This window comes from Bos indicus x Bos taurus, chromosome 3, assembly GCF_003369695.1.
Source record: "Bos indicus x Bos taurus breed Angus x Brahman F1 hybrid chromosome 3, Bos_hybrid_MaternalHap_v2.0, whole genome shotgun sequence".
Taxonomy (NCBI): domain Eukaryota; kingdom Metazoa; phylum Chordata; class Mammalia; order Artiodactyla; family Bovidae; genus Bos; species Bos indicus x Bos taurus.
In genome coordinates this window covers 95,621,379-95,636,379 of record NC_040078.1, presented here as the reverse complement: position 1 = coordinate 95,636,379, position 15,001 = coordinate 95,621,379, and the positions used below count along the sequence as shown (strand labels likewise).

The window sequence follows — 15,001 nt, the reverse complement described above, 5'->3', positions numbered from 1 at the left end:
AATCGGGAAAGGAATATGTCAAGACTGTATATTGTCACCCTGCTTATTTAACTTATATGCAGAGTACATCATGAGAAATGCTGGGCTGGATGAAGCACATACTGGACAAGATTGCTGGGAGAAATATCAATAACCTCTGATATGCAGATGATACCACCCTTATGGCAGAAAGTGAAGAAGAACTAAAGAGCCTCTTGATGAAAGGGAAAGAGGAGAGTGGAAAAGATGGCTTAAAGCTCAACATTCAGAAAACTAAGATCATGGCATCTGGTCCCATCACCTCACGGCAAATAGGGAAACAGTGGGAAAGTAATACACTTATTTTTGGGGGGAACTCCAAAACCACTGCAGATGGTGATTGCAGCCATGAAATTAAAAGACACTTCCTCCTTGGAAGTAAAGTTATGACCAACCTAGACAGCATATTAAAAAGCAGAGACATTACTTTGCCAACAAAGGTCTGTCTAGTCAAAGCTATGGTTTTACCACTAGTCATGTATGGATGTGAGAGATGGACTATAAAGAAAGCTGAGCACGTAAGAATTGATGCTCTTGAATTGTGGTGTTGGAGAAGATTCTTGAGAGTCCCTTGGACTGCAAGGAGATCCAGCCAGTCCATCCTAAAGGAAATCAGTCCTGAATATTCACTGGAAGGACTGATGCTAAAGATGATACTCCAATACTCTGGCCACCTGATGCAAAGAACTGACTCATTTGAAAAGACCCTGATGCTGGGAAAGATTGAAGGAGGGAGAAGGGGACGACAGAGGATGAGATGGTTGGATGGCATCACCGACTCAATGGACATGAGTTTGACTAAACTCCAGGAGTTGGTGATGGACAGGGAGGCCTGGCATGCTGCAGTCCATGAGGTCGCAAAGAGTTGAACATGACTTAGTGACTGAACTGAAATGAACTGAACAAAAAGAGGAGACAATAAAACAGCAGAGGTTTTGTATATGACTGAGGTTAGGTTAAAATAGATTGTAGTAACTGTAAGATGTCTTATATAAACCCAATGGAAACTACAGAGAAAATACCTAAAGGAGATATACAAAAGAAAATGAAAAGAATCAAAGAATGATACTACCAAAAAAAAAAAAAAATCAACAAAGAAAGACAGTAAAAGAGGAAAAGAGATAAAAAAGCCACAAGACAGAAATAAACAATTAACAAATAGCAACAGTAAGTTCTTTTCTATCAGTTATTACTTTAAATGTTTATGGATAAAACTCTCCAATCAAAAGACACAAACAGGCTAAATGGATTAAAAACACAAACTCCAACTATATGCTGTCTATTGTGTGTATGCTCAGTTGTGTCCAAATCTTTGCAACCCCATGGACTATAGCCCATCAGGCTCCTCTGTCCATGGGATTTTCCAGGCAAAGTACTGAAGTGAGTTGCCAAAAGTATCTTCCTGACACAGGAATCAAACCCACGTCTCAGGCATCTCCTGCATTGACAGGTGGATCCTTTACCACTGAGCCACCTGGGAAGCTCATATACTGTCTACAGGAGACTCTAGATTCATGAACACATACAGGCTGAAACTGAAAGAATGAGAAAAGATATTCTGTGTAAATGGTCCAAAACCAGACAACTAGATGAAGGAGATCCCTCGCTCTCCCTATCCCTCCCGCCCACTCCCCCAAACACACACACACACACACATTCACGAGTACTATTCAGCCATAAAAAAGTACGAAATGCTGTCATCTGCAGAAACATGGATAGATCCAGAGATTATACTTGATGAAATAATACAGAGAAAGACAAATAATATATGATATCACTTTTATGTGGAATCTAAAAAATCTAATACAAATGAATGTATATACAAAAGAGAAAGAGACCCAGAGACATAGAAAACAAACTTATGGCTAAAAACGGGGAGAGGGAGCCAGGGAAGAAAAATTAGGAGTATGGGATTAACACACTACTTGGCTGGAGAATCCCAGGGACGGGGGAGCCTGGTGGGCTGCCATCTATGGGGTCGCACGGAGTCGGACACGACTGAAGCAACTTAGCAGCAGCAGCAGCATACGTGAGATAAATAAACTGTACAGCACTGGGAATTACACCCAATACATTTTAATAATCTATAGGGGAACATAATCTACAAAAATACTGAAACACTATACTGCATACCTGAAATTAACGCAATACTGTATATCAATTATACTTCAATCTAAGAAAAAAGAAAAAATGTTGTGAGAAAATATTATATAATGATAAAAGAAGCAATTCACCAGGAGGACATGTCAATTATGAGCATATATGTACTCAACATCAAAGAACCCAATTTACAAAGCCAACAAGGAAAGAATCAAGGGGAGAAATATATAACAACACAAAAATAGCAGAGGATTTCAATAATGGATAAAACTTCCACAGAGAAGATCAATAAGGACTTGAACAAAAATTGTAGACAAAATGGAATTAACAGACATGTACAAAACATAACATCCAACAGCATACACATCAGAATACACATCCTCTTAAGCACACATGGAACATGCTCAGGACAGATAATAAATTTAAGAAAAGCATAAAGGAAAGTGCTGCTGACTTTCAGTTTCATTATACTGTGGTTGGAAAACATATGTGGTATGATTTGAGTCTTCTTAAATCCATTAACTTGTTTGTAACCGAATATGGCAGGATTCCCTGGCAGCTGAGAGGTAAAGAATCCACCTGCAAATGCAGGAGATGCAGGTTTGATCCCTGGGTTGGGAAGATCCTCTGGAAAAGGAAATGGTAACCCACTCTAGTATTCTTGTCTGAGAAATCTCATGGATAGAGGAGACTGGAGGGCTACAGACCATGGGGTCACAAAAGGTGGACATGACTTACTGACTAAACAACCACCACCACCTAATATGTCCTCTATCCCAGAAAATTTACAAATATGTAGATATTAAACAATGTAATGCTTGAACAACCTATAGGCCAAAGAAGAAATAAAGAGAAGTAGAAAATATCATCAGACAAATGAGAACATAACATTACCAAAACTTATGGAAAGCTGTGCTAAGAGGAAAGTTTCTAGCAATAGATGCCTACATTTTAAAGAGTAGAAAGATCTCAAATAAAAACAATACTAAAATTCATATGGAACCACAAAAGACCCTAAATAGCCAAAACAATCTTGAGAAAGAAGAATGAAACTTAAGGCTTCACACTTACTGACTTCAAGAAATTTTACAAAGTTATCAAAACAGCCCAGGACTTGCATAAAGAAGAGAATAAAATAAAGTCCAGAACAAAACCCACACATAAGTCACATGATCATTGACAAGGGTACCAAGTCTACATTATAAAGAGTCTCTTTAACAAATAGTGTGGGCAAAATTGGATAGCCACATGCAAAAGAATGAAATTAGATGCTTATCTTATACCATACCCAAGAATTACCTCAAAATGGGTTAAAAATCTGAAATTGCAAAACTCCTAGAAGACAACATAAAGAAAAAACTCCATAATATTTATCTTGGCAATGATTTATTGGATATGACACCAGAAGCGTAGACAACAAATACAAAAATAGACTAGTGGGACTAAATTAAACTAAAAAGCGTCTGTACAGCAAAAGGAATAACAGAGTAAAAGGAACCTACAGAATGGGAAAAAATATTTGCAAACTACATTATCTGCTAAGGGGTTAATATTCAAAACAAAGAAATGTACAACTAAATAGCAATAAAGTTAAATAATCCAATTTAAAACTTGGCAAAGGACTTTAACAGACATTTCTCCAAAGACATACAAATGATCAACAGCTATATAAAAAGATACTCAATCATCATGAACTATAAATCAAAACTACAATGGGATGTCACTCATACATGTTAAGATGGTCATTATAAAAACAAAAACAAAATATCAGAAAATGACAAGCACTGGTAATGTGGAAAAATCAGAAGGAATACTTGTGTTCTATTGCTGGAAATGTAAAATGTTCAGCCACTATGCAAAAAAGTATAGAAGCTGCTCAAAAATTAAAAACAGAAATACCATATGATCCAGCAAGGCCACTTCTGGGTATTAATCCAGAAGAACACACCTAAAAGTCTATTGACAGAGGAATGGATAAGGAAGATATGGTACCTATATACAATGGAATATTTATTGTTGTTTAGTCCCTAAGTCGTGTCTCATTCTTTGCGACCCCATGGGCTACAGCCCATCATGATTCTCTGTCCATAGTATTTCCCAGGCAAGAATACTGCAATGGGTTGCCATTTCCTTCTCCAGGCGATCTTTCTGACCCAGAGATTGAACCCACGTCTCCTGCACTGCACTGGCAGGCAGATTTTTTTTACTGCTGAGATACTAGGGAAGCTCTAACAGAATATTACTCAGCCACATAAAAGCGTGAAATAATGCCATCTGCAGCAACACTGATGGACCTAGAGATTATCATACTAAGTGAAGTGAGGCAAATATCATATATCATTTATATGTGGAATCTACTTTTTAAAAAAAGAAATGAATGTATTTACAAAACAGAAATGAACTTACAGATACTGAAAACAAACTAACAGTTAGCAAAGGGGGAATGGGGAGGGGTGGCAATAAACTAGAACCCTGGAATGAATACACATACACTACTATATATAAGATATTAATAGATAACCAACAAGGATCTACTGTATAGCACAGGGAACTCTACTCAATATTCTGTGATAGCCTATAAGAGAAAAGAATCTTAAAAAAAAAGAATATATATATATATACATATAACTGAATCACTTTTGCTGTACACCTAAAACTAACACAACATTGTAAATCAACTATACTCCAATAAAATGAAATACAGAAAACAAAAACAAACAAACAAAAAAAACAGAGGAATAAACCAACACACACACAAAGAATTGAAAGTAATGTCTAAAGAGATATTTGCAATCCCATGTTCACCATAGCATTATTTACAATAGACAAGAGGTGGAAATAACCTAAATGTCCATAAACAGATGAACAGATAAAACATGGCACATACACACAATATAATATTCAGTTCAGTTCAGTCGCTCAGTCGTGTCCGACTCTTTGCGACCCCATGAATCCCAGCACACCAGGCCTCCCTGTCCATCACCAACTCCCGGAGTTCACTCAGACTCACGTCCATCGAGTCGGTGATGCCATCCAGCCATCTCATCCTCTGTCGTCCCCTTCTCCTCCTGCCCCCAATCCCTCCCAGCATCAGAGTCTTTTCCAATGAGTCAACTCTCTGCATGAGGTAGCCAAAGTATTGGAGTTTCAGCTTGAGCATCATACCTTCCAAAGACACCCAGGACTGATCTCCTTTAGAATGGACTGGTTGGATCTCCTTTCAGTCCAAGGGACTCTCAAGAGTCTTCTCCAACACCACAGTTCAAAAGCATCAATTCTTTGGTGCTCAGCTTTCTTCACAGTCCAACTCTCACATCCATACATGACCATAGGAAAAACCATAGCCTTGACTAGACAGACCTTTGTTGGCAAAGTAATGTCTCTGCTTCTGAATATGCTATCTAGGTTGGTCATAACTTTCCTTCCAAGGAGTAAGCGTCTTTTAACTTCATGGCTGCAGTCACCATCTGCAGTGATTCTGGAGCCCCCAAAAATAAAGTCTGACACTGTTTCCACTGTTTCCCCATCTATTTCCCATGAAGTCATGGGACCAGATGCCATGATCTTAGTTTTCTGAATGCTGAGCTTTAAGCCAACTTTTTCACTCTCCTCTTTCACTTTCATCAAGAGGCTTTTTAGTTCCTCTTCACTTTCTGCCTATAAGGGTGGTGTCATCTGCATATCTGAGGTTATTGATATTTCTTCCGGCAATCTTGATTCCAGCTTGTGCTTCTTCAAGCCCAGCGTTTCTCATGATGTAATCTGCATAAAAGTTAAATAAGCAAGGTGACAATATACAGCCTTGACGTACTCCTTTTCCTATTTGGAATCAGTCTGTTGTTCCATGTCCAGTTCTAACTGTTGCTTCCTGACCTGCATATAGGTTTCTCAAGAGGCAGGTCAGATGGTCTGGTATTCCCATCTCTTTCAGAATTTTCCACAGTTTATTGTGATCCACACAGTCAAAGGCTTTGGCATAGTCAATAAAGCAGAAATAGATGTTTTTCTGGAACTCTCTTGCTTTTTCGATGATCCAGCAGGTGTTGGCAATTTGACCTCTGGTTCCTCTGCCTTTTCTAAAACTAGCTTGAACATCTGGAATATTACTCAGTTTTAAAAAAGGAAATCCTGTAATATGTTACAACATGGATGAACCATGAGGATATCATACTAAGTGAAATAATCCAGAAACACAAATGCTGCATGATTCCACTTATATAAGATATTTAAAGTAGTCAAACTCATAGAAGCAGAAAATAGAATGACAACAGCCAGGGAACTCCGCAGTAGGGGAAAATGGGGAGTTGCTTTTCAGTGGATACAGTTTCACTTCTACAAGTGAAAAAGTTATAAACATTTGCTGTACAACAATGTAGCTACTGTTAATAAAACTATAATGTACATATCTCATTTATATCTGGAGGAATTTAGGCAAAGAAAAGAACAAGTCCAAATGCCTTACTGGGTATAACCTATTCAGTGAACTGAAAGAAGTCCATTACAAGTTGGGCACGGTGAGTAGAAGGAGAGTGATAACAGATGAAAACTAGAAATGCAGCAGTGTCTGGTCAAGCAGGGACTTACAGGCCATGTTAAAAGACTTGAATTTTATCCTCCAAACAGTGGAAAGTTTCTTAATGGATTTAAGTAAAGGAACAACTATCTGATTAGTTTTAACAGCCTTGCTTTTCTCTTAACATACTTCAATTAATAAAATTAAATAAGAATCTCCCCAAAAATGAACAAAAGCAAAATTTCAGAAATATCTAAAATTTAGATTTAAGGCAAAATTCTATTAAAATAAAAATACAATTTCTGGTTCTACAACAAACATGGATCAAATAATCTGAATCGAATATGAATTCAACATAGTTTCTCTATAGAATTTTGGTAAAGTTTGTCTTAAAACGGCAGGCATACACTTTGAGTTTCCTTTGAAAGAATAATGCTAAAGCATTTATTCAGACGCCAGGGAGGGAAAGTAATGGAAATGTCTTATTTCTGATCTCTCATTAATCAGTATTAAAAATGAGGGCACTTCAGCTAAAAAGTCTGATATCAATGTACTTAATAATTTTGTTATTTTTTTTAAGCTCTGAGATATTTGGTTGGTATCTGCCCTGAAACAGCTTTATATACCATTCTGTATATGTAGAACAAAAAACCTTTCTTCTCAAACTTACCTCAATCTCAAGACAGTATTTAAAATTAGAACACAATAATCTATATGGAACAACATCAATCTGGTTTTCTTTCTCCTTCTTGGTATAGCAGTCAACTCAAAAGAAAAGAATATGAGCTGAATGTTTACCTAATAAATTTTTTATTTGTGAAGGCTATATGGCAGGAAAAACCTTACCAACAGTACAGCTGTCTTCCAGTACCACATCAACATTTCTGTCTCTGTACTCAACCCTGAAGTCCAGCATCCGCGGTTGCCTTTCTACAATTTGCCTAGATGGCATTACAGGTCGAAATGCTGAAGAGGAAGAGGGAGCAGGAGCTGGAGCTGGGTGACTTGCTGGATCAAATGCAGGTCCTGATATAGTCTCACCTCCATAGTCACTGAAATATTGACAAAAAAGCATTATCATCAACCAAATCACTACAAATTACCACTAAAGATCTACTCCATACTTGGCTTGTGTTGTTCTTCACATCATATTTATCTACCTGTGCATCAAGGACTAACTTAAGTTCTAATTCTTTCACAAAATCTCTCCCACTGAGTGAAAGCCACCTTACTTTCCCTCTCATAGTAGTATCACACATATTATTCAATTATTTTTTTGTCTTGTGCTCTTACTATGTTGGTAAAACATCATTTAAACTCTTGTGAATTACAGTATTTTCTTAACCCACAGTATTTTCTTTCTGATTTACTTACCCAGTCGTTAACTACATTTTCCACAAAATCTATTCTGAAAACTTTACTATTTCTAAACCAAATAAACAAATAGCCTTAACCATTCCTTCTAAGAACAATCTTTCCTTCCCATCCCATCCCCAAATTTCACCTTTCTTCTAGCTAAATTATCCTTCATATCTCAGATTGAATATTTTTCAACTCAGAGCACGTTTTACTACCTCAGACTAGTTCTAACTTCTCACCACTACCAATAATTATGAAGCTCACATTTGTGTTTTTATTGGCTGTATCATCTGCCAAGTTCAATACTTTATCACAGGAGATACACATTTAACAAACTAATGAGAGGAGAAATAATTCTAAAGAATTTGGATTTCTTTCTCTAACTTAATGTATATTTTATATAATATATATATATATATATAGTCACTATTTTCCCCCTCAGTAGGAAAAGTAGTGGGGGAGCATAAGAAATGCTCCCATTAAATATCATTATTGTATAACTTTTCTCCAACATAAGAACTATAAGCTCAGTTCTAAAATACTTTTCTTCTCACCCTGAAGCTAAAGTAAATTAATGGGTGGGGGGCTCGAATAGGAACAATGACAAGAATGACCAAAAACAAGCTAGGTTAAGCCTTGTTTATACAATTAAGGAGAAAATATTTATATTTACTTCATATTTTAAAGAATAGAATTAGGATAAGACTAAGAATAGAGTAGAAGAGAACAGAATAGAATAGAAATTATCAGTATGTTTAATAGTTAGAACTAAGTATTGTTTCAAAAAACTTTTGATTCTGGGACATATTTGTAATATGTGTTTTGGATTCCAAATATTTCTCACTGTAGGTCACTGTCAAAAAGTCTTAACATGACTAGGTTAGATCTTAACTGAGTTCAGGCACTCAAGTAATCGCTGATTCAAAGACATAAACCTATCCATTCTCCCAGTTGTTACAGTCAAGGAAAGTAATGTGGGAAGGAAGACATGAGAACAGAGAAAATGTCCCAAGCAGGAAGAATGTCACTGCTGGAATCCAAAGTGAGTTTCTAATATCTAAGAACAGAATCTGTGCAACACTTCAGGTATCTAAATGTTGTCACAATGTCTCAGAACCTAAGAAAAACAGTAGCTTAGTCACTGACTTATTGTTTCTTAATTCCAAATTCACCCCTGTATAGTCTTCTGTAATTTAGGAGCTAAGATTTCTGCAAAATTATATTTTTTCTTTAAGGTTTCCTGATAGACTTTGTCAAATAGAGGTACTAGATAGAACTTAGTAACTAGGAGCAGGGCAAGAAAGATTTCCTTCTTCCTGTTTACATGCATTTCCATTAGCATCACCCTGCAGCTTTCAGTCGCGCGCTTTTTTTCAGCATTCCTACAATCAGCTTCTTGTCATTCCCCCTGAGATACCAGTTAATGGCTAGACAATAAACATCCCACAGAAGTCTGATCCTCCATTCCAAAGAGCCCATCTGAAATTTAAAGTTCTGTTAATTTCTTACACCTTCAAGTGGTAACTTCCTGAAGCAATGATTATACCTGTTACTTCAGTTTTACTTTTTTGCTCTTTTAGTCCTCCAAACCCGTTTAACTGATCCTACACTGTGTGCTTAGTCACTCAGTCGTGTCCGATTCTTTGAAACCCCATGGACTGTAGCCCACCAGGCTCGTGGGATTCTCCAGGCAAAAATACAGCATTCTTGGATTCTGAATTCATGGGATTCTCCAGGAAAGAATTCTGAAGTGGGCAGTCATTCATTCTCCAGGGGATCTTTCTGACCCACAGATCGAAGCTGGGTCTCCTGCATTGCAGGCGGATTCTTCACCGTCTGAATACCTCTGTTAAAAATACCCTAGAGTGTGGTTTCATTTTCTTGATAACGAAGGTGTCCCAGGAAACAGAGGATTCAGGAACTGCCTTGATTATGGTCTTGACCTTCAATGCACTGCTTAGCTCCTTGCCAACGGAAAATGCGATATTAGTGACCCAAGCCATGCACTGGCATAATGATTAACTATCACTATTGAAACAAGTGCCTGAAGGAACCAAATGATGATCTGACCTGACCATTATGGTGGTAATAATGATAACAAGAACTATGAGCAGACTGCTTCTCACTCCAAAGGAGAGCTTACAGAACAGAATGACACACTAGGGAGTTTTAACATTCCATTCATTCATGTTAAGAATGTTACAGAGTTTCTGAAGTGGCACTTTTAAACAAGTTTCTTATCTCTTGTAATCAAAGGTATGATTCTCCTAAAAATCAGACTCAGAATTTAAGTTTTCAGCTTGCATAGCTATAGTGAAAGTTGAATATACATGCTTTTTAAATCTCTCTTGTGAAAGTTAAGGCACTGTTGTGGAAGGAGTGAGGCCCTAAGATGTGGAATGGGGATGAAAGTGAAAGTCGCTCAGTCATGTCTGACTCTTTGCAATCTCATGGACCGAATAGGGGTCGTATGCTGCTGCTGCTGCTAAGTCGCTTCAGTCGTGTCTGACTCTATTCGACCCCATAGACAGCAGCCCACCAGGCTCGCCCGTCCCTGGGATTCTCCAGGCAAGAGTACTGGAGTGGGTTGCCATTTCCTTCTCCAATGCATGAAAGTGAAAAGTGAAAAGTGAAAGTGAAATTGCTCAGTCGTGTCCAACTCTTAGCGACCCCATGGTCTGCAGCCCACCAGGCTCCCCTGCCCATGGGACTCCCCAGGCAAGAGTACTGGAGTGGGTTGCCATTGCCTTCTCCAGGGGTCGTATAGGGGACTGTATTCTCCAGGCCAGAATACTGCAGTGGGTAGCTGTTTCATTCTCCAGGGGATCATCCCAACCCAGGGATCAAACCCAGGTCTACCACATAGCAGGTGGATTCTTGACCAGCTGAGCCACCAGGGAAGCCCAGGAAATGCAGATACCTGAGTGGATTCAGATAAAGGTTAGAACTGTGAACCCCTTGAGTCTCTCTGAGCCTCTTTTGTAAGCAGAAATAGCTCCTCCTCATGGTTAAGAAGACTAGTCTCTTGCTTAAAAACTATTAATACTATTACCTGAGACAGTTCCCTTGAAAGTTGATGCCTATTCTTAAAACCTACCTCCACCATTCCTTACTACTTAGAAAGTCGGATGTAGGCATGCTCCACAAAAACAAGTACAACATATTAACTGAGAAAAGATAGCTTATATCCAAAAGTAATTATAAGATTTTGATAAATTATATCAGCAAAATCATAGGGAATAGTTGTGGAAATAAGTTTGAAGTGAGTTTGACAAAAAGAGTTTGGATAGGGCCAAATATAATATGTTTGCTTAAGCAGCTGTAAGAACCTCTAATAGTTTTCTTGTTGACTGAAGGAAACTTAAATCCCAAATGAGTCTACATTTAATGAGGATGAAATGCCCAAACTTTCCTGGCAAAATGTAGAAGAAATAAAGATGCTTAAAAAAACATGAATGCTGGAGTTAATTAATCATGTAGAACCTGAATATATACACATCATCCCATGACATTATCCATGAGGTCCCAGAGAATACTGCACTAAAGCATTGAAAAAACACATTAGGAAGGAAATCTACATCCTTGAAAAACTCTGTAGTAGCTGTCTTCTGTGGGTAGGGAATAAGACAGGTGTTCCAGGGCTAATGACACCACTGAAAAAGATTCCCTAATAGGCATGATGGGATCCCACAGTGCAGAGGTCACAGAGCAGAGTTCAACAAGAAAAAGGTGGAAGCAATGATGTTAATAGACATCATGGATGAAACGTAAGAATAAGAAGATTTCAACCTGCAGAAATCTTTAATAGTACTTCATTGAATGTGGCACTTCTAAGAAACAAAATTGAAAGTCAGTTGACTAAAATTACTGATCTATAAACAGTAGAAACCTAGATCTGGCAACCTAGATCCTAACTTCCATAATATCTACACTGGAGGGTCAAGTCCTTAGTCCCCTAAAGACAATGCAAGAAAGCCACCGTAAGTATTGTAAAATTTCCTCTAAGAATTCCCCTAAGAGACCTGTAGCTATTTACTAAGGGTTTGTGTACTGATTAAAGGAAAATCTAGATCTTTAGGAGATTACTAGATGCTAACTCTAATACTAATTCTCCTGGGAATATAAAAATGGAAGATTACAGTGGTAAATGAAGTTTTGGCCTAATCTAATCACACAAGGTTCATTTACTCTCTTCAACCTACTCTGCAGTTTTTTCCCCAGATCCCGATAGATAGCTCCTATTGACTTCCTGATCCATGAAATCAGGGATATTAGGTAGGAGGAGAGAACAGGAAGAACAACTCTTGCATACACTTTTTGTTTTAATTTGCAAGCACCATGACAAGCATTTTGCTTCCTCTCAGCAGGGTAAACAATATGCCCTCACTGTCTTTTCCTGAAGATTAAATCAACTCTCTTGCTCTTTGTCATAATAATCTAGCCTGGGCAGATCTTGATTACCCAGGTATTCCACAAAACATTATAGTGATGACAATGCAGACTGGCCCTGAAGAGCAAAAGCAGCAAGCATTTTGATGCTTTGGTAAGATACACTGGCGTGCTAGACATTAGGAGATACACACCACAAAAATGCAGGGCCCTTCACCTTGTTGAAGTTTCAGGGTCCAGGGTCAGAAGCTGGTTGCTGTCCCTTGTACTCCCATCAATGCCTAAGAGATATCTAAGCTAACTGAGAAAGAAAAAATTTGGACTGGGAAAGTAAAAAATGATTATGTCTAATATGCCAGTACCAACCAAAAATAGACTGCTGAAACATCATTACAACCCTAATCAAAGATATCCCTGAATGACTTCCCTGGTGGTCCAGTGGTAATGAATCTGCCTGCCTGCCTATGCAGGGGACACAGGTTCTGTCCTGGTCAAGGAAGATCCCACATGCCTTGGAGCAACTAAGCCCAAGTACCACAACTACTGAGCTCATGTGCTACAACTACTGAAGCCTGTGAGACTAGAGCCCATGCTCCCCAACAAGAGAAGCCATCACAATGAGAAGCCCACACACTACAACGAAAGTAGCCCTACTCACAGCAACTAGAGAAAGCAACTAGCACACAGCAACAAAGATGCAGCACAGCCAAAAATAAATAACTAAATGAAATTTTTAAAAAAGACAGTAGTGAGAGTGAGGAGAACTTAAGGTTGTAACACAGGGTGATCACTTCATTTAGACGGAGAAATAACTTGAGATACAAATCTATACTGAATCACATGAAGTTGTTAATGAATTGGTCAGCTGATCAGAACTTGGAAAACATAAAAAGAAAACTGACTCACACAAGAGTCTGAGGAAGAGGAATGGAAATGGATCATTTAGTGTGGACACAAAATGTGAAAATATGTTATTGGGTGACTGCTGTCTAGGAAACTGAAAGTAAAAGTCACTTAGTCGTGTCCGACTCTTTGCAATCCCAGATACTAGTCCATGGAACTTTCCAGGCCAGAATACTGGAGTGGGTAGCCATTGCCTTCTCCCGAGGATCTTTCCAACCCAGGGATCAAACCCCTGTGTCCTGCATTGCAGGCGGATTCTTTACCAACTGAGCCACAGAGAAGCTATCCAGTTAAAAAAACAAAAAAAAAAGGAGGGGGGACTCTCAATACAGATAAAATGGCATTGTTCTGCTGATGTCAGTGAGCTTTATTCATTTGTACCCCAGGACTATTCAATACTTTAAGGTATAATCTGGCCATGCCAATAGGAGTGGAGGTTAGGCACAACAATATCAACTTACCCTCAACAAGTCTGCATCTGGCTAGGGAATCTACAGACTGCCTAAACGGCAAACAAGAGAGACCAATATGGAACCCTCAATACAACCCCATTCACAGGAGTCTGGTAATGGATCATTTCTACCATGGAGGGGGCAGTCAGTCATCTGTTCCTATCTAAAAAGACACTTTTCTGGATACATAGTTGACTTCTCGGACAGCAATGCTTCTGCCAGCACCACCATTCATGGATTTAAGGAATGCCTCATTGATCTATGGCTTTCCATCCAACACTGGTTCTAACCAAGGAACTCATTTCATAGTAACAGAAGTTCAGCACTGGTATCACTGATGTATACCATTACCCAGAAGCAGCTAGCTATTTAACAGTGGAATGGTTGAAGATAGTTATGGCACAGATTGGGTATAGTTTGTGTGTCAGTTGCTCAGTTGTGTCTGACTCTTTGCAACCCTATGGACTGTAGCCCACAAGGCTCCTCTGTCCATGGGATTCCCCAGGCAAGAAAACAGGAGTGGGTAGCCATTTCCTTCTCCAGGGGATCTTCCCAACCCAGGGATCAAACTCAGGTCGCCTGCCCCGCAGGCGGCTTCTTTACCTCCTGAGCCGCCACGGAAGCAGTTCTCAAAGTTTAAAGGATGGTATATGCTTTACATTAAGGACCAAAACATCGTGATACGTCTCACTGCCAGGGGGAAAAAATGAGTATGAGAATTAAGTGGTGGTATTAACTTATTATGCCTAATAACTTACCAAATTTTTGCTTCCTGCAACTTTGGGATCTGGTGGTTCAGAGATCACAGGACGTAATGTTTCCACAGTACTTCCACTGTGTTAGAATTTGAGAATGCCAATTGGCCATGTTATTATACTCCTCAAGTTACTGAATCAGCCAACAAAGGAGGAGATACTAGCTGATATCTCCTGATAATCAAGGGAAAAAAATCAAGACTGTTGCTACATGCAATGGGCTATTTTCTAGGGTATACCCAAAGTTAAGCAGAGAAGGCAATGGCACCCCACTCCAGTACTCTTGCCTGGAAAATCCCATGGATGGAGGAGCCTGGCGGGCTGCAGTCCATGGGGTCGCTAAGAGTGAGACACAGCTGAGGAACTTCACTTTCACTTTTCACTTTCACGCATTGGAGAAGGAACTGACAACCCACTCCAGTGTTCTTGCCTGGAGAATCCCAGGGACGGGGGAGCCTGATGGGCTGCCGTCTATGGGGTTGCACAGAGTTGGAAACAAGTGAATCGACTTA

At 38.9% G+C, this 15,001-nt stretch overlaps 1 protein-coding gene across 2 annotated transcripts in view; it reads right to left on the bottom strand.

Annotated features, from left to right (window-relative positions):
- Window positions 1–15,001, bottom strand: part of FAF1 (Fas associated factor 1) — a 499,974-nt gene that overhangs the window by 347,147 nt on the left and 137,826 nt on the right. For both annotated transcript variants that reach the window (XM_027537300.1, XM_027537301.1), the window contains exon 4: window positions 7,478–7,683. In XM_027537300.1, coding sequence (XP_027393101.1) covers window positions 7,478–7,683 — 206 coding nt within the window. The remainder of the gene's footprint in view (window positions 1–7,477; window positions 7,684–15,001) is intronic.